The 20,599-nt window shown below is 34.7% G+C and overlaps 2 protein-coding genes across 2 annotated transcripts; both read right to left on the bottom strand.

The window, feature by feature from the left end:
- Window positions 1-12,043: 12,043 nt before the first annotated feature.
- LOC111984700 (sucrose transport protein SUC2) lies at window positions 12,044-15,840 on the bottom strand. Its single transcript, XM_024016314.2, is given in 5 exon segments — window positions 12,044-12,369; window positions 12,372-12,498; window positions 12,861-12,904; window positions 13,004-13,067; window positions 14,555-15,840. Coding segments are annotated over 5 exon segments (1,500 nt in total). The 5' UTR covers window positions 15,764-15,840; the 3' UTR covers window positions 12,044-12,313.
- Window positions 15,841-16,569: 729 nt separating this feature from the next.
- Window positions 16,570-17,892, bottom strand: LOC136066510 (sucrose transport protein SUC2-like). The gene has a single exon (XM_065770908.1). It carries the CDS (start codon window positions 17,812-17,814, stop codon window positions 16,585-16,587), a length of 1,230 nt encoding a protein of 409 aa, XP_065626980.1. The 5' UTR covers window positions 17,815-17,892; the 3' UTR covers window positions 16,570-16,584.
- Between the last annotated feature and the right edge of the window lie 2,707 nt (window positions 17,893-20,599).

Genomic DNA, 20,599 nt, shown 5'->3' with positions numbered 1-20,599 from the left:
GTCAATATAATTTGTAGAGAAACCACTTGACCCAAAGTTTTAAGCCTAATATAATTGTATATGAGATTCAATTATATTATATTAACCACTCACTTTTTCATTTGTATCCAATGAGGGATTTAACTACTTAACTAATCACATTACTCACATATGTATATGTAAAACTAATGGCCTCTTTGGATGGAGAGGAGAGGAGGGAGAGTAGAGTAGAGTTGACTAAAAATAAGCTAATTTTGTGCTAAATATACTTTACTCTACTCTATCCCCCTCCCTCCCCCTCAATCCAAATGAACCATAAATTGTCCTATTTGATAATGTAGCATTTGATAACTTCTTGTATGTTATAGGTTTGATAAGAAGTTAGATGTCCTTAAATATTGGTTAGTGGAGAAGTAGGTTTCCTAAGTAACTCACTCGCTTTGATGGGCAAGTGGAGGTATATGTACAAGGAATTCGATCATCTCTCAGCCCATAAAAAGAGACATTTAGCTCCCATCACACACTAAATAGTGAAAGAGAAAAGAGGATCAAAAGAAAGAAACCAATCCTATAAGTGTTTTTAATTTCAAAACTTGATCTTAAGAAAATTTTAGTAAGGAATAAGGTAGGTTTTATAGTTATTTTTGTGTAAATGTAAAATCATGATAATTCACGATTTTAGAATTTTGTTTCCTAAGTAACTCACTCGCTTTGATGGGCAAGTAGAAGTTATATGTACAAGGAATTTGATCCTCTCTCAGCCCATAAAAAGAGACATTTAGCTCCCATCACACGCTAAATAGTGAAAGAGAAAAGAGGATCAAGAGAAAGAACCAATCCTATAAGTGTTTTAAATTTCAAAACTTGATCTTAAGAAAATTTTAGTAAAGGAATAAGGTTGGTTTTATAGTTATTTTTGTGTAAATATAAAATCATGATAATTCACGACTTTAGAATTTTATATGATAATTGTTTATAATCTAACAATATAAAGAAAAATATTTACTATATTTTTGTGGAAGTGGGAGCTGCAAGCTCTTTTGTGGGCGAAGCAAAGAGAGAGAGGGGGAAGCAAATATTTGTGAAATTAATACACTCGAGCATCAAATAAAACTTTTGTTTTCAAAGAGATAAACAGCACTATAATATTCTTTAAAAGCAAAGGGAATTGTAGCAAGTGCAACACTTGCCTTTATCTACAGGGTTGTTGTATTTGATAGAGAGGGAGTTTTTTTTTTTTTTTTTATTTTTATTTTATTTATAATTTTACTAAATTTTAAATAATATGGAAAAAATTTTTCCTTTACTAATGTTATTAGAGAAACCATTACTTCTCTATACAAGAAGTGGATAACAAAATTTTAAGGTTGTGTCTCTTATGCTAATAATGCATTTCAGTAATCGCAGAGAAATGCATTAAATGCTCTTATATATATTTTTTATGTAATATTTTGAGTGATATAAAAGGTTCATTTGGATTTTTTCTTATTTTATTTTATTTTTAATTTATTTATAACTATAGTATTATGTTAAAGGAAAAAAAGGTTTTTCTCTAAACTAATTTAGAGAGAAACCATTCAAACTCCTCTTATACATTTTTAGTGGATATAAAATTTTACAGTTAGAAACCTTGTCCTATGCAAAATGCATGTAACAAGCCAGATGCATTAGCTAATGGCAATGCTCTTATAGAATAATTTTGTTTTATGTAATAAACTGTGAGTGATAAAGAAATTTTTTTGGATGTATATATATGATAGTAGTAAACTGTTAATTACAGTTTGTTACATAAAATAAAGGTCATGCTAACGAGTGCCCTTGGGGCACTCATTAAAAATCAATTTTAGGAAAGTTTTCATACTACTTTTATGGGAAATAAAAAAAAAACTGTCAAAATATTAATTACTTTTCTTTTTCATTTCTCATAAAAAATTTTTTTAAATGAATGATTAACCAATACCCTAAGGGCACTCGTTAGCATTGACAATTATGGCACACTATTTAGTACTAGAAAATTATTCTGTTTTATAAGAAAAACAAGGAAACGATGGTCATCCCTTCTCCAAAAAAAAAATGAAACGATAGTCATCAATGGGAGTGCCACGTGTTGAAAGAATGGGTCGAGGTGCCCTGACTTCGGGGAAGTTTCGCTTGTAGTAGTTAGAGGTTGTTGCTAATATGGTAGGGGCCATGCCGCCATGGTCGGCTATGGTTGTTTACTTTATGTTAATGATGACAATCTAAGGAAGCTCGTAACAGTGAATTTCTTTATTTATTTATTTTTGGTATCCAATAGAGTCACACCCATGTGTAGAAGACAATTGGGATCTTGGGAATTTACATGTTTGTTTAGATGAGGGTTTATTTTTTTTTTTGTAATTTTAAGATTTTGTTTAGATGAGGTCTTAGTTTCACACTATGAAGTTAAAACTACCATATATTACACTAGTAATCTAATTTTTAAGAATTGGTATGAATGACGATCATGAATTTTAATGAAAAACCAATTATTATGATAAATTTCACAACTATAAAATAATGTAATACTACTGGCTCTGATTGATTCGATAGGAGATGAGTCAGAATAGATGAAATCAAGAATACTTGTTCGAGTGGAAAGACAAATTAACTAATTTTTTTTTTTATAAAAGTAATGACTAATTTGGATTGGTTTTCAAAAGGATCTTAAGCATTCACAATTTTCATTGTTTCCATTGCTTCTGATTAATGTTTAAGATGTATATTTTATAACTAAACTCCTAATGAAAATTAAACATACATAAGTTCACTAGTGTTGACCATATATTGTAAAATTGTGACTTGGCTTTTGAAATTGTATTTATTTAGTTTATTAGAATTATATTACCAAATAGTTATAATTAATGTTTAAATAAGAACAAGTGAGAAAGTGAAAGATGAATTGACGAGGGTGATCCTAGATTAGTGAAATTTCAAGAGCAAACAGATATGAAGTTTTCAAATGGGCACTTGTCTAACCGGTCAAATACTATTTATGCTGAATGACTCACTTCTATACTTGAACTGTCTTTGTTAACATGTACCTAAGGACTACCTTGTAAGGCTAAATACTCTTGACTACTTGATATTAAAATACCACTATGAGGGAAGGGTGATCAGTGATGGGAGTAAAATAAACATGAAATTGTAAGCTCCAAGTAGTAGGAAGAGCCCAAGGCTTTGATCGCGTGCTTGTTGAAGAATGGGCTTGCAACTCAAAGACAATGTCTTTGTTAAGGGAATCAATCGGAGTTATAGTAAAAATAAGTCTTTATAGGGTAACTGTCACTACTTATGAACTCGAAACTGTTAAAAGAAAAGAAAAGATGAGATAACCAATCAAGTCTTCCACTAAGATTTCAAATAACACTTGTAGAGAACATTATATCTCATGGTTTAGAAATATCTATTGAGATAGATATGGAAACCCTCTGTGGATGGATGGAGGAGAATCAGGAGATAAAGAAGAGCGACAAATATCCTAAAACCATCCTAAAACCCCTCATTAGGAAACAACTATAAGATGAGACTGATGCTTTCTTTCATAACAGACCTGGTAATAACAATGTGATAAGTGAATTATTATAGATCTATCTCTTAAGGGAATTATTATATATTATAGATTATATATAGACGCAAAGTGTATGCAATAGATGCCAAATATTATACTTAGTATATTTTCATAANAGGCTCATGAATAGTGTTTATGAACAGTATTTTTTGTTTAGTGACTTGCCTTTTTCCTTCTTTTTTTTCCTTCAAGTTCACCAACTTGGTTTGAGCTTGTTTTTTTTTTATTTTAAAGGATCTTTATATGTTTACTTTTTACTTGTAATGTAAGCTTACATTGTATACACACAAAAAGTAGCAAATATTATATACATTTACCAAAAAAAAAAAATTGTACAAATTTTGCAATTGTGTACAACATTTACCAATTTTTATGTGTTTACAATATAAATTTACATTGTAAGTGTATGTAGATTATATTTCTATATATATATATATATATTATATAAAAAGCGTGATTGAGAAAAGTTATAGTATTTTTCGCTACAGTAGTTTTGGTTTATTTAACTTTCACTGTTTTGCTGGCCTCTTTTTTTTTTTTTTGGTGAATGCATAAAGTTGTAGTATATTCGCTATATATTTTTGGTTTGTCCACAATAATTTTCACAACACTTTCATAACAAATCAAATATGGTAAATTGTTATTGATTCTAATTTATACTTACTAATGAAACTACTTTTTTGGCCACCAATAACAACTTGTAGTAACCTACTACTTATGATTTGTAGGGACTTAATTCGGATTTGACCCTGAATATGAATGGGTTTTCAGCCTAATAAGCCCAAACAATAAATTTGTAGAGAGTGGGTTAAAGGTTTAGACGCTGGCCGTATTCACCAAGCATGAACTCTCTTTTATTAAGAAACACTTAGAATTAATTTGCAACGGGGAGAATGCTCCTCGGCCCGTGGCCGAGGAGCCCCTTTTCTTCTCTCTTTTTTCCTCCCCCTTTCTTTACTTTACTTGCTTTTCTTATATAGTCTTCATCTTCCTATCCCTTTCTTCCATCTGTTGATCATCCATTCGCCTCCCTTCTGGCCATCCGTCCCATCAGAGGCCTTATCAGTACTCAAGTGGTTCACTCTGATCAACGTTGCCTGCTAAGGGGTTATATCCCCATTAATGCGGCCAGAGGGGTTAGGTGAATGCATTAAGTGCGAATGTGACAGTTTGCTCTGGGCTTGTCCCTCCCAAAATTATCCCTAGTATGTCGAGGACGGAGAGGTTCTCGGCGTGGGTCGAAAAGGGGCTTTGTCTAACTTAGCCTTAGCTGGTCAGTCCTCCTCAGCGCTGCCTTGGGCCTACTACGCGATGGGCTGTGGCTGTCAGGCCCACAGGCCCCACAATAGCCCCTCAAACCCTGCTGCACGTTTCCTCGGACGGGGAGAAGGGTTTTGATACCTACAGACCCTCTTAGGCGAATCGCCTCACTTTGGCTTGTGCTAATGCTGGCGACTTTTCGACTGCTCGATGTGCGTTTTTTACGTTTCAAGACTTAATGCTTGCCCACATTAAATTTTGGCGGCACCATGTTTCCCACGTTCAATGGCGTGATGGTAATCGTTCGGTGGGGATCTTCTGCTTTTATGTGCAGGCAGTTACACTTGGGAACCTAAGGGGGAATATAAGTACTGTTTAAACCGCCTGGTTTCCTCATTTTCGCGCTTACAACCATTGATGCGTATGACTTGCATCTAGTTCAACTTGCACTCTTCCTGAAAAGAATCGCCATATTTCTGTAAGTCTTCTTCTTCTAGTGACCCCAAATTTCCTTGATTTTACTCCTCCTTTTCCTCTTCTGGAACTTTTAGTCGTCTTTGGGAAATGGGTAAGTTAAGAAGTTGGTTGATTCCGAAGAGATGATGAACAAATTCATTGTTGACTATGGGATACCCATAATGTGAGTTTGAAGTACTGTGAAGAAGGGGAGTGGTACCTTAAGAGGAGAGAGGGTGAAGTCGTAATCCCGATAGTCGCTTTCGTAGAGGGAGGGATGAGAATCCCTATGAGGCCAGTGACCCTCAATTATCTTAGGCTTTTCGCCTGGCTCCTACCAGTGTGCCGTGAATGTATTTAGGATATTAGGATGTGTAGATATCTTGAATGAGAAAATGGGGCTGAGACTGACTCACCACGATGTGAACTGGTGCTATAACCTTCATCACCTGAGGGGTAAGACGTACTATATGAAGACAAGGACGATAGGATTCGTCTCATCCAGTGTCTTCTTGATTCCAATAAGGGGTTGACTCAAGATTTCCTCATAGTGTCGGGGGAGTGGCACAACGACTTTCATTGCCCAACAGTAGAGGGAGAGCCAGGTAGGATATCCGAAGTAGGAGACAATCTAGGTTTCAGTATTTTTATCTTTGTAACCATATATCCGCTTTGGCTTATTAACCATAGGAGTTTCATTTTCCTTTTGCAGATCCGCACGCCTTTGCACGTCATTCCACCTGGTTAACAAAGCGGATTTGGAAACCGTTCTCAGGTCGGACCTTTTCCTGAACGACCTGATAACCAGGTCAGAGCGCTCATCAAATCCTCAGATGCGACCCAGCTCAGAAATCATTCCCAATCTCGAAGCACGTAATTAGAGCTCGTGACCCTCGGCTTACGCAGATCACCGTGGTGAAAGACGGTTTTGCATTTTTCGAGGGGTCTTATATACCTGAAGGCATTCCACTAGCAGGTCCCTCCTCATCCCAACAAGTAACGGCGGCCGAGGAAGGACTGTCTAAGAAGGCAAGGGAAGTGGTTGAACTGAGCTCTTCTGAAGACGAATATAGTGTGTTCGACCTAACTGATCAATCTGAGGATCCCTCCGGTGACCTAGGGGACCTCATTTGTCCGAAGTCGATTTCCAGTCCCTAAGAGTTGGTACTCAGGCCGAGATGGGTATAAAAAGATAGCCCAAACCAATCTTCTGACTTGCTCGAAGGCGGTTCCAAGAAGGGTGGACCAGAAGAGTCACAGCCCCAGCCTCCTACACCTCCGCCCCAGATTTTAACTGTGCAACCAGGTCGTCCTCTGTCCCCATAGTATCAGACCCCCAGACCGAGTCTCCTGACCCAAAAGGAAGAGACCTTCCAAGGGTAAAAAGCCAATGGATGGGAGCAAGTCACACTCCCCGCCTGAGGAGGGTAGATTTCCCAGGCCTCCAAAGCAACTGAAGCTCGTGATCAACGGAAAGGTAAGAAGGCCATCCAGCAGTCCGAGGCTCAAACCTGCTGCCCGCTGCCATGCTCCACGATCAGCCCTTGATGGATAACGCCTGATGCGGGAATCTCAAGGAGTCGAGGGAGCTCTCGTAGCCGATCCCTGGAGAAATCTCTTCTTCTTCCTACTGACATGGCCTAGCTGAGAAATATGAGTGGGTCAGAGGTTGTCCTTGATCTTAAGAAATACCTAGGCATGGTGGGTCCTTTGGCACATTTACTTTATCGACTTTTGTCGTTTAGTACCTTCCTTTCTTTTTACGGAGTTACTTGTTTCATTGGCAGGGCTATCCAGGCTCTTTTCAGGTTAGATGAGGAGATCGATGCCAGGGCAATGCCTTAGCGCAAGAGCGTGACAAGTTCTTGGAAGCTGCTAATACCTTCAAGAGATCTGAGGCTGACCTAAAAAATGCGACCGAGGATCATTCACTCTTTTTATATATAGAAAAAAAAACAAAAAAAAAAAAAAACAAATCGATGACTAAAAAAAAAAAGAGTAAATATTGAACAAACCAAGAGTACTGTAACTTTTACACATTCACCTAACAAGTGTCAACAATTTCACAAAACATTTATTTTCAATTGTAGTTGGTCACAGTTTCATATTTTATTATTTTATTTTGACTTATAAGAAATTGACACCTTAATAATTGTGAAATTTGTTGTGTCAGTATAACAATATATATAAAAGGGAAAAAAAAAAGTACAAATAGAAGACTTGGTACTGTAGTTACTGTTCAAAACTAAAAAAAAAAAAAAAAAGGAAGAGTGGGGACAAAGTGGCTCAATAAACTAAAATGGCACTGTAGAGGCATTGCCTCTTTTTATATAGTTAATATATTTTTAAAAATTTTGATGGTTATTAGTTGTTGAAGGCCTAGCAAGCATAAAACAATATATGAAATATACCTAAAGTAAATATTAACTAATTGATTATCATGTCATGTTCCTATGTAACTACTTGACTTAAACCCCAACTCAGTCAAAAAACAAACATAAAAGCCCAAACGCACCGCGCTACAAACAGTACAACGTTACTAACTTTGCTCAGTGCTGGGCCTGGTTGGTCCAACTTGTTCTAGCCCAACTGCTAGAACTACAATAGATCTTTGTATTTATTAGGTTTCGGTTTGGGCCTAATCCTAGTAGAGAATTTAGGCTGAAGCGTAGTCTTATGGGCCCAACTGGGTTGGGCTTTAGACATGATGAAGATCATTTTTTTATTCACCAAACTTCCAATTAACTTAAGAAAAAACATAGGAGAGAATTTATTAAAAAATTATATTCAAATCATGTCAAACTTCCGTCATGTCAAGCCCACGATGTATTAAAAAAAAGAAGATGTGCATGACTAGGATGAGTTTGATATTCAAATCAAAGAACTGATTGATAGAAAATTATATAACTTTTTTTTTTTTTTTTTTGGTTGATGAACTGAAAAGAAACTTTTATTTTAAACGCATGGTTCCTTTTCTGGTCTAATTGTACCACTTGTCCACTGATTAGTGTCTCTTCCTATGTAATTCAATTTATTTAATAAAATTTTAGTAATTATTGGTATCCTTATTTATTTTATTTTTTTACATTCCTAGTCTCGTGTACCACAGAAAATGGGTTGTACAGTATACACTTTTGTAGTCTAGATGTCCTAAGCATTTTGTTAACTACCTTTTGACTCTGACAGCATCTAGTACTTGCAGAACAAAGTAATATTTCACATCAGATAAATTCTCAACCCTTTCACCTCAATATTAAAGATGAATGCATACGGATAAAACGGTTTTAATTGATACCATATCTCCGTGAAACTTACGAAGCATCTTGTCTTGTTTTCTTTTTATATAGCATTGCATGTTTACTTGACGTAAGAATCTAATGTTACTGTGTCATGCATGTTGGTGTATAAGATGCAAAAATCAAGGTGTCCATAGTCCATATATAGGATAATACCAACGACATCAAATTCAAAGATAGATATAAATGACTTGACATTTTTTTTTGAGTGGGTTCGAAGTGATAACTTGAGATTCTTATTCCAAGCTATCTGGTGAAATTTCACTACAAATTGCCAATTAATGCAACTTTATTTATATATTTATTTATTTTAATATGCTTTGGCATTTTATGTTAGTGCTTACCAAAGCAAAGTATTTATGCTTGTGCTTATAAAGTACATTTTATGTCGAGCAACTCACGCACACCCCATGAGCAGCACACACGTGCATGCCTGCACCACATGTACTCATCATCAACACCATACACATGTAGCACCACACACACACACACACACCACACTCCTAATACAAACTCGAGCTCACGTTAAGCTTTTGAACTTGAGATCCAACAAAATTTTATTATCAAATGCTTAAATCTCCAAAATTAAGTACACAAATTACAACTTTGTCGTGCTTATAGTCCCACCTATTATATTAACCATTGTTCAAATTACAACTTAGCTTTTATAATATTGCTTCCAAATATTACATTTCTCATAAGACTCTCTCTCTCTCTCTCTCTACCTGGGTTTATAGCCTCACATTTAACCTATTCATTTTCTAAGTTACGCATATGCATGATATTTTTTGGGATGACAATTGTTATTCTTGTCAATTTCTATGTTTAGTACACATCTATATATATTTGAAATGTGATTGTTTCGATTTTAAATCAGTATGTGACATTAACTTGATAATATGCCCACTTAAATGGCACTTTTCAAGAATAGGAAGAAAGAGAATCTCTTTGCAAATCGGGAATTAAATCTTTGCATTTGGCCTTTTTATATACTTATCTAGATGGATATTGTAACAATATCTTAATATTATACCGATGGTATCTATTAATTAGAATTTAAAGAAAATCTAAACACATCTGTTGGTTGCAATTGGTTGCATTTGTTGTGTTGCAATTGGTTGGGCAGGAATTATAGATATAACATGAAATTTAAAAATAAAATAAAAAAAAAAAAAAATCTATAGCCAATGTAGGGGGCTTTGGCCACATTTCTAAATGCAGCCCAAAGATGGTCTATAGTCGCATTTTAGAAAACACAACTACAGGTCTGAGCATATAGCTGTGTTTTAAAAACGCAGCTATAGGTCCAGGTTATAACCGAGTTTTAAACGCAGCATAAAGCGGGTCTATAGCTGCATTTTGTAAAAAAAATGCAGCTATAAGTCTCAGTCTATAAGGGGTGGAAAAACGCAGCTATAGGGAGACCAATAGCCGCGTTTAAAAAATGCAGCTATAGACCCTACAAGGGGCTATAATCACGCAGTAAACGCGGCTATAGAAAACGTGGCTATAGCTTATAATTGCGTTTGTAGGGTCTATAACTACGTTTTTGAAATGCAGCTAAAACCTACGTTTTTTGTAGTGAAGGGAGATCCCATAATATCACTAAACTATAAGTATTTTGACATGCACTAAATAGGGGCGTAGCTAGGATTTTTAACTTGGGGAGCCGAATTACATGCTTGTACATTAGTCATAACTCATATATTTATGTGTATGTATGTGTGAGATAGATAGAGTTAAAAGAAATAAAGAAATGAAGCTTAAAGATTAAGACTACCACCAAAAAAAAAATTCAGTCGTTTAGGCAAAACAATAAACTTTTAGCGATTTTCACATTTGAATATGCACAAACATAGTGCACTCTTATTTACTTAAAAAAAAAAAAAAAATAGCATCTGGACAACTTTGTATGTATTTATTTATTTTTGGTTTGAGTAAACGTGTGTTTTGTTGGTTGAAGTCCACTTGAGAAACTAAAATATTGTAATTGTAAAAATAGTCATATTTCAAAATGAATGCTATAAAGAAATTAACATTGTATGATGTATAAGACTCGCAACAAAATAAACACATATGACAATTGCTCTAAGCTCATGTGTGCCTCTGCCCCTGGCACCGAATAATTAGACAAGTTGTTAAGCATAACAATGTCCCACTAGAAAGTTGATCACGTTATATTGTCCGTATTTTGGCAAGCCGACTTTGTTTTTTTTTTTTCCTTTGGTAGATAGACATGGGGCGGGCTCACCTCCCGTTATAATATCTCCGGTTCTCTCATGTTTTTACATCAATGAAAGATATGTTGCAAGCAACAAATCCTAGTTCTCTCATGTTTTTACACCAATGAAAGACTCATGACAGCTTTCAAAGCTTCCATGGCTGACTCTTTCATAGCTTTCAAAGCATATTCAGAAGTCTCATGCCAAACCCACAACCCATCAGAACTCCCACGACCAGAAATCCATATCAAACCCGATGTCTCACCTCCCCAAGCTCGCCGGAGGACCTCAATTTCACATGCCTCCGCCAGAATGAGCCTCAATGCTCATAGCGGCATAACCATGAAACCCACCGTGTCAATCCAAATAGCAATGGTTTCTTGTTTTGCTATGCCAATCTTAGCTGTGAAACCCACAGTTTTAGCCCAAACCCATTGCCATCAAGTTTCGATTTCTGCCAATCTGGATGCATCTAATGCTTAGGTAGGTGAGGTCCGTTAGGGTGGGGATGTTGGAGAAAGATGCAAAGAAGAAAGAAAGACAAAAAATTGAGAGGGAAAAGTGGTATTTGACGTGTGATTTTTCTAACCTTAGGATTTGTTGTTTGCCATGTGTTTTTCATTGAGGTAAAAACATGAGAGAACTGGAGATATTATAACGGGAGGGGAGCCCACCCCAATAGACACTAACTATGGAGGCGAGATTCAAATTACAAACTTTAGACACTATTTAGGGAGGTGAGATTCAAATTCGTATTACAAACTTTAGACACTAATTAGGGAGGTGAGATTCGAATTCGAATTACAAATTTAAACTACAAAGAATGTCATACAAACTGAGTTATCACTTGCAAGTTGCAACTACTTTAAAAATTCAAAGCAAGATAGCCTAGTTCCTCAAAAAAAAAAAAAAAAAAAGCAAGATAGTCTATAAATACTAAATACACTGCAACGAGCATTACCTTTCCAGTATGGGATAACAAATGAACTTTCCAGTCTTGAAGTTTTTATGCTACTCAATGTGGGCTAAACAAACTCCTTTCTTCATTGCCCAGTTGGCCATATGTTTACCAAAATATGACCTAATTTATATTTAGATTGTCTCATTATATTTGTAGTATTTATTGAACAAATCCATCATCTTGACTGGGGTTATGAGATGTAAAAATAAAAAGTTATATTTATCACCCCAATATATATACATGGGATATGGTTTTTAAAATCACCAAAAATAAAAACAGATGAAAAAAGAAGGACTATATCATATTCTCCTTCCCTTCTATTAGGCATGAAAGTATTACAGACCCAAAAAAAGAAAGAAAAAAAAAAGGCAGTATCACACATGATGCAGCCATTGACGCTTTGGATTTTGTAGCCATTGATGCCGTTAAAAACAAAAATGGCTGTGATAGCATTTGGTGACCTTGGGACACATATGTCTATTACACAATTATTCTATTACAACTGTCCCACGATAAAAGTGGGGATGAACCTAAAAGAACTTGGGAATTCTCAATGACAGGCAGCGATGACAGGCCTTGCATTTTTGGAATTAGGAACATCAGGGGTGGAGATGGGAGCATGGTGAGTGCCAATATTCCACTTATCGCAGCCGCAAAAGCACCCACCACGAATGCTGGTAGGTTACCACCTCCGAATAAGGAATCCCAGGGTCCACTAGTAACCGATACGAGCATCTAAAAATTAAAAAAAATTAAGATGAAAGGTGAGGTTGTGAATTCAAAATTTATTAAACAAATATCTAACTAATCCAAAAAATATTATATAAGATGAAAGTTGAGGTCATGCATTTAAAATTTATTAAAAACACCATTAAATACATGTGTTGATTGGAATATTTAAAAAAAAAAAAAAAAAAGATAAATAATATCTAAACTGCCCCCTCCGTTATGATATATATATGTTTAGTGTAGGAAAAAATCGGATTAAAGTATCTATTTAACAACAAAAAACTTTATGAGTTGAAGTAACTAGAACCAGGGAAATGTGACAGAAAAATAAAAGATAAAAGAATAAAGCAAACTGAAGTGAAATCTACCTGAGGTATCACGATTGCAAGATTCAGAACTCCCAAAGAAAGTCCTGTAAAGATCCAACACTTATAAGAGAAATATACCCAAAGCAATCAAAGAATTAATTTGGATATATATATATATATATATAGGATAAAAGAAACCATACCTTGGCCCGCGCCTGATGAGTTAGAAAATATGGAAGCTAAAGCGAAAGGAATGCTATAAGTCACCTGCACCAATATGCAAGGAATGTTTTATTTATTTTTCTTTCAACAAATAATTCCTTTATTTGAATATTGTCCCTACATTAATTTATATAACTCTAGCTTTAACATTTATTTTGAATCTTAAAAAGTAACATTTTTTTTCCTTTTTTTTTAAATTTATAATTTAATAGTTGAGAAAGAGGGAAGTATTGAATTATTATTATTTTTAAATTAAATGATTAGAATGATGGTTTAATTTTGATTCTATTTGGTAATCTCACTAAAATACAGATCTTCTGGCATGCACTAAATAATTTTAGCGTAACATAATGACAATAATTAATTTGACATAAAATTCAAAAAGTGACAATGCAAGGATTAAGCAATAAATTCCAAAAACTATAGATCTCTCTGTCTCCCTCTTTCATGTCAAAGAATTGTAACGTATACGCAACCATAATTTATCAAAATGAATTACAAATTAAATAATAGAGGAGACTGAAAGAAAAGACAAAGTGTGGCTCACAAAGTAGGATGGGGCCAAAAATAGAAAACGGGAGGAAGTGAGAAAAAGAATTGCAGCTAGCACATCTAGAGAACATGCAAAGATCTCAAGGATCAACAAAGAAAGAAAGAATAATGATATTACAAATTTGGATCGACATCTTGTGCAATATCAAATGATATCTAATCTAATGGAAACTAAAAAAGTTAATTTTTTAACTTTTTTTTATTTGTCATATTGGATTTGGGTCTAATTACATCCGGTGATGATGTACGAGATCTCAATCTTACAAATCTTACCCAAAAAAAAAAAAAAAAAAAAACTTAATAAAATGATGCAGTAAGCATATAATTGGTACTATTTAAACACCGTGATAAATGATCGTTTAAATTACTTTTTTTTTTTTTTATAAATAATAGATGACATTAATTTATAAGATTTATATAATTAAATTAATTTATATCATCTTTAACATCACCCAGAAAAGAATTATTATTATTGCAGTGTTTTTTGAGGAAGATTATTGCAGTGTTGGGTAAGAGTAATTATTTTATGCATTGATTTTGTATTATCATAGTGTGTAGATGTACAATCATGTAGGACCTATATATTATGATAAGTATAAACTTTTTATGAAATTTATTTTGACTTTTTGACCGTTTTTTATTATTATATTTTTTTACTAAATTTATATTAAAATTTTCTTATAATTATACATTAATAAAGTTTCTAAAAATACTCGTTAGATATATGCCAGTTAGTCAGAGGTCTTAGAGTTCAACTCGTACTTCAAAGTGATATTAGCTAAGAAAATGTATCTCGTGAGACTTATTACTCACAATATTGTGGGACCCATGCATCCTGTGAGAAAAATGTCTCATTAATTGTTTTATCTTATTAGATAATTTTTATAACAAAGGCAATTCAAATATCTAATTCTTCAACTATGACATAATAAATATATGCAGCGCATGGGATACGTTTTTTATCGAGTAGAAATGCTTACCGATTGCGGTACACCCAACACCGCGAAGAGAGCCAAAGCGCCGGCCTTAATGCCTCCCGGTGGTGGCGTCGCCACCGGATGACCATCGCGAGCCTCCTTGGCCAACTTGGTAACCAACACAGTCATGGCCAAACACGCAGCTAGCAAGAAATTAGCAATACCCCATAAACGCTTCACTCCCCCAAGCCCACGAGCCAAGTGCTCCACCCCTAAAGATGTGAAACCCAACACCACAGAGTTAAGCATCAACCCCAATGCACCAGTGCGTACACCCACGTTGTACAAGTCCCCCTGCTTTCCTTTCGCAGCAGCATCACCTCCAAACACCTCTCTCCCCATCCAATCAGTGTCAAAGAGAACGAAAGGGAACCATGCAATCCAATTGAAACATGTCACCATGAGCAAAATCCACATGGGTCTTTTAAGCTCTTTGAAAGCCCCCGATATTTCACCAAAGCATGGTACTTTTCCATCCTCCACTGCAGAATCAACTTCTGGTTCTGAAAAAGTTTTTTCTTTCACCAAAGTGAGAGCCAATGTGGTCAAAGTTAACAACAATGCAATAGAGATGAAAAAACAAGTCTTGAGATTTGCACAATACGCATCACAAGCTTTAGTGTGTGTGAAAGGCAAAATCGTGTAGAGTTTTTTGAGTGAACCAGCAGAATAGCCTAATACGTTACCAACAGCCATGAAGAAAGAGAACATATTATTGGCAATACGCATTCTTTTCTGGTCATTTGCGGAAAGATCAGCTAGAAGAGCACGACATGGACCTTGTAACATGTTGTTAGCAACATCAAGGATCCAAAACCCAACCACAAACACAACGACTGCTCGTGGCTTCAAGGGTTTGTTTAAGGAATCACCAGAGAGGTGACCAAAGTCAGCAGCATATCCGATGAGGAAAACAGAGGCGGCGACGAGGGCAGCTCCGGCGGCAATAAAGGGTCTACGGCGACCGAAACGAGAGGTGGAACGGTCACTGTAATAGCCAACTATGGGTTGAACAAGCATGCCGGAGATAGGGCCACAGAGCCAAATGAAAGCAGCCCATTTGTGAGGAATACCCAAAAGCTGAACATATGGGGTCAACAAAGATAGCTGTAGAGCCCATCCAAATTGAACCCCAGCTGCTATTGAAGACACCAGAAAGATATTCCTCACGGGACTCGCTTTGCCCTCAGAACTAGCACTTTCAACTTCCATGGCAGAGAAGAGACTATTTTCTTAGATTTTGTTTGTGTGTGAGTGAGAGAGTTCGCCATGTGCTTGATACAAATTTATATCCGAGTGTGGAGGCAATTTAGGCCGGTGGGCCTTGCTAATTTTGTGCCTTATCCATTTAACTTTACAGTTTACAATGAAAACACTGTCACTGCCTACGCGTGTATCACTCTCTTAAAAACTCTTTTCCTTTTATTTCGACAGTAAATTGTGTAGTTCTTGGTTTCTCCATATTTGAATTTATGAAGGGGTCCACATTTTAATAAATGATACTATATAGATATATTGAAAATTGCTTAATTTCTTTCCTAGGTCTTTTTTGGTGTTGACAGAAAAAAGCTTGCTTGCTTTACTATCATCATACGATTATATATGAGTATCTAAATTGATACTTCCATAACTATATATTTTTACAATTAATTCTGTTAAATTAAATAAATGGTAGATACATGTTAGGAATATATATAGTATTTCTTCCAGAGGTCTTTTGGGCTGTCATGAATCTTTCTCAGTAGCATGGGTAGGGTATGATAATTTGTTTTATTTATCATCTTCATTGTTACTTCCAAAAACCATATGCAATGTTGTACTATTAAAACTATTTCTAACAACTCATTTTGACTAATATAATATTTATCTGTATTTATCTGTATACGGTATATCTATATGATATATCTATACGTTTTTTTTTTTTTTTTTTAATTGTTTTATCTTATTAGATAATTTTTATAACAAAGGCAATTCAAATATCTAATTCTTCAACTATGACATAATAAATATATGCAGCGCATGGGATACGTTTTTTATCGAGTAGAAATGCTTACCGATTGCGGTACACCCAACACCGCGAAGAGAGCCAAAGCGCCGGCCTTAATGCCTCCCGGTGGTGGCGTCGCCACCGGATGACCATCGCGAGCCTCCTTGGCCAACTTGGTAACCAACACAGTCATGGCCAAACACGCAGCTAGCAAGAAATTAGCAATACCCCATAAACGCTTCACTCCCCCAAGCCCACGAGCCAAGTGCTCCACCCCTAAAGATGTGAAACCCAACACCACAGAGTTAAGCATCAACCCCAATGCACCAGTGCGTACACCCACGTTGTACAAGTCCCCCTGCTTTCCTTTCGCAGCAGCATCACCTCCAAACACCTCTCTCCCCATCCAATCAGTGTCAAAGAGAACGAAAGGGAACCATGCAATCCAATTGAAACATGTCACCATGAGCAAAATCCACATGGGTCTTTTAAGCTCTTTGAAAGCCCCCGATATTTCACCAAAGCATGGTACTTTTCCATCCTCCACTGCAGAATCAACTTCTGGTTCTGAAAAAGTTTTTTCTTTCACCAAAGTGAGAGCCAATGTGGTCAAAGTTAACAACAATGCAATAGAGATGAAAAAACAAGTCTTGAGATTTGCACAATACGCATCACAAGCTTTAGTGTGTGTGAAAGGCAAAATCGTGTAGAGTTTTTTGAGTGAACCAGCAGAATAGCCTAATACGTTACCAACAGCCATGAAGAAAGAGAACATATTATTGGCAATACGCATTCTTTTCTGGTCATTTGCGGAAAGATCAGCTAGAAGAGCACGACATGGACCTTGTAACATGTTGTTAGCAACATCAAGGATCCAAAACCCAACCACAAACACAACGACTGCTCGTGGCTTCAAGGGTTTGTTTAAGGAATCACCAGAGAGGTGACCAAAGTCAGCAGCATATCCGATGAGGAAAACAGAGGCGGCGACGAGGGCAGCTCCGGCGGCAATAAAGGGTCTACGGCGACCGAAACGAGAGGTGGAACGGTCACTGTAATAGCCAACTATGGGTTGAACAAGCATGCCGGAGATAGGGCCACAGAGCCAAATGAAAGCAGCCCATTTGTGAGGAATACCCAAAAGCTGAACATATGGGGTCAACAAAGATAGCTGTAGAGCCCATCCAAATTGAACCCCAGCTGCTATTGAAGACACCAGAAAGATATTCCTCACGGGACTCGCTTTGCCCTCAGAACTAGCACTTTCAACTTCCATGGCAGAGAAGAGACTATTTTCTTAGATTTTGTTTGTGTGTGAGTGAGAGAGTTCGCCATGTGCTTGATACAAATTTATATCCGAGTGTGGAGGCAATTTAGGCCGGTGGGCCTTGCTAATTTTGTGCCTTATCCATTTAACTTTACAGTTTACAATGAAAACACTGTCACTGCCTACGCGTGTATCACTCTCTTAAAAACTCTTTTCCTTTTATTTCGACAGTAAATTGTGTAGTTCTTGGTTTCTCCATATTTGAATTTATGAAGGGGTCCACATTTTAATAAATGATACTATATAGATATATTGATATAGGTTACAGGAAAATGGCTTAATTTCTTTCCTAGGTCTTTTTTGGTGTTGACAGAAAAAAGCTTGCTTGCTTTACTATCATCATACGATTATTATGAGTATCTAAATTGATACTTCCATAACTATATATTTTTACAATTAATTCTGTTAAATTAAATAAATGGTAGATACATGTTAGGAATATATATAGTATTTCTTCCAGAGGTCTTTTGGGCTGTCATGAATCTTTCTCAGTAGCATGGGTAGGGTATGATAATTTGTTTTATTTATCATCTTCATTGTTACTTCCAAAAACCATATGCAATGTTGTACTATTAAAACTATTTCTAACAACTCATTTTGACTAATATAATATTTATCTGTATTTATCTGTATACGGTATATCTATATGATATATCTATACGTTTTTTTTTTTTTTTTTGAGAATATTTATTTCATTAAAAGCTTTTGACTTTATCGTTAACTTTTTCTAATGTTACAAGATAAGTTTCAGAAAAATCGCACTTTTCGAGACTATTTGGTTTAAATTTTTCTATAAAGAATCCTTTTAAAAACCTTCTATATATATTTGCACCATAAATTAGATTCTATGCCATATGATATTTTCATAAAATTGTAGGATTTATAAACAATTACCATAATTACCAGATTTCCAATAAATAGTTTTATATATTTTCTTGATACAAAATAGTTTTATATTTTGGTTATATTGTATGCTGACTAATTATTAGATATTCACGAATCACCACTAACATATTACTCCACACAATAAATCTTATTCAATTTTTATTATTATTTAAATTTCATATTAATTCATAAGCTTATGTCATTTTTTAAAATATAATTGTACAGTACCATGCCATTGTACTTCAGTATCTACCATTTTTTAAAATTATATAATTTTTTATCTTAAATTATAATTTTTTTTATCAATTGTCAATACTTAAATTTTATTATCACAGCCAACATTAACAAATTATTGAGTTGATTGGAGTAGATATTACACTAATAATGAGCATAATCTATTATTTTTGAGAAAAATATTTAATCCTCTCAGAGGATCGTAATGTGATACTCTTTTATATATTAATGGTGAATTAATCTCATCATAAATTTAATTAATGAAACTCACCTTTAATTCATATGAAATAAGAAAATTGCTCTGATAGTGTTAAATAATTATCCATAATATGACTTATTCAATATTAATGTATCCCAAGTACCCACTTACTCATTAATTAGTTAGTTTTAATATTAATTTTGGATGTTGTGATGCATATTGTAAATTAATTTCAAGTTAGAGAGTGTTAATTACAATACACACACACACACACACTTTATGATGGATATTGTAAATGATCTTATAGGGTAAATAGTTTAATATTTTGTTGTTGATGATTTCATAGTTGGGGAAATGAAATTTTGAATTATGGATGTCTTCATTGAAAATCTTAGGAGGTGTCAATCAATTTCAACTGACACTAGTTTAAAAAAAAAAAAATACTAATATGATCATTGACTTTGTTAAATTGGGAGTTGGGACCACAAAAGCTCTCTCTCTCTCTCTCTCTCTCTCTCTCTCTCTCACGAACATGAACATGAACATCTCAATTATTTTTCTTTAATTTGTAGTTCATATGCAAATAACATGTATCATTTTGATCACACTTTTTATTTTTAACTTTGATATATGTTATCACTGTTACTCAAATTTGCCCCCCTAATTTGTCATTAAGATTTCATTATATTCTTAGATCCTATAATCATTGAAATCAGTTCTCTTACCCCCCTCCCCCCCCCCCCACCCCGCCTTAAAAAAAAAAAAAAATCAAAGCCACATTTAAATTAAAAAAGGGTAAAAATTCAAAAACACTGATTAAACTTTTGGTCAATATCAAAGTAACTCTGATTGCCAAATTTCAAATTAGAAGTTTCTGAATTTTGAAAAATACCCAAAATAATCATTGTATCTAAATTTTCATCTTAGTTGATAAAAGAAATAGGGAAAAAAACTTCAATTAAAATATAATTTAATTTTTTATTAAAATATATTCTAAAATAAATTTTTAACAAAAAAAATGATAAGACGACGATAATATATTCATAATGATTAATTTCAATATTTCTCAAAGTTTAGGGGTTTCTTATTTTAAATAGAAGATCAAGGGATTAATTTGATTTTGACTTAAGAGTCCAAGGGGTGCTTTTGCCTTTTACTTTATATATATATATATATATATATATATATATTTAAGTGAAGCCAAGAGCTTTGTAACTTGATTGGAGATGGCGCCTTCTAATGGAAAAATTACTTAGGGGTTTAGAAAGGAAAATTTTCAAACTGTAGAAATAGTAGCATATTGTAATTATTTCAACAAAAAAAAAATAGTGGACAATTGGACAATCTCACATGAAAAAAGTGATTAGGAGTTAAATATGGTAAGTAAAGGGTTATTTGTCATAGGTTTTTTCTTTT

The sequence above is a fragment of the Quercus suber genome, unplaced genomic scaffold (assembly GCF_002906115.3).
Source record: "Quercus suber isolate HL8 unplaced genomic scaffold, Cork oak 2.0 scaffold_4, whole genome shotgun sequence".
Classification (NCBI taxonomy): domain Eukaryota; kingdom Viridiplantae; phylum Streptophyta; class Magnoliopsida; order Fagales; family Fagaceae; genus Quercus; species Quercus suber.
The sequence above is the reverse complement of the archived record's forward strand: the minus strand, read 5'-3'. Positions and strand labels throughout refer to the sequence as shown.

Bases quoted from the DNA above. Each gene is read 5' to 3' on its own strand.
- LOC136066510 (XM_065770908.1), bottom strand. From the start codon at position 17,814: ATGGAAGTTGAAAGTGCTAGTTCTGAGGGCAAAGCGAGTCCCGTGAGG.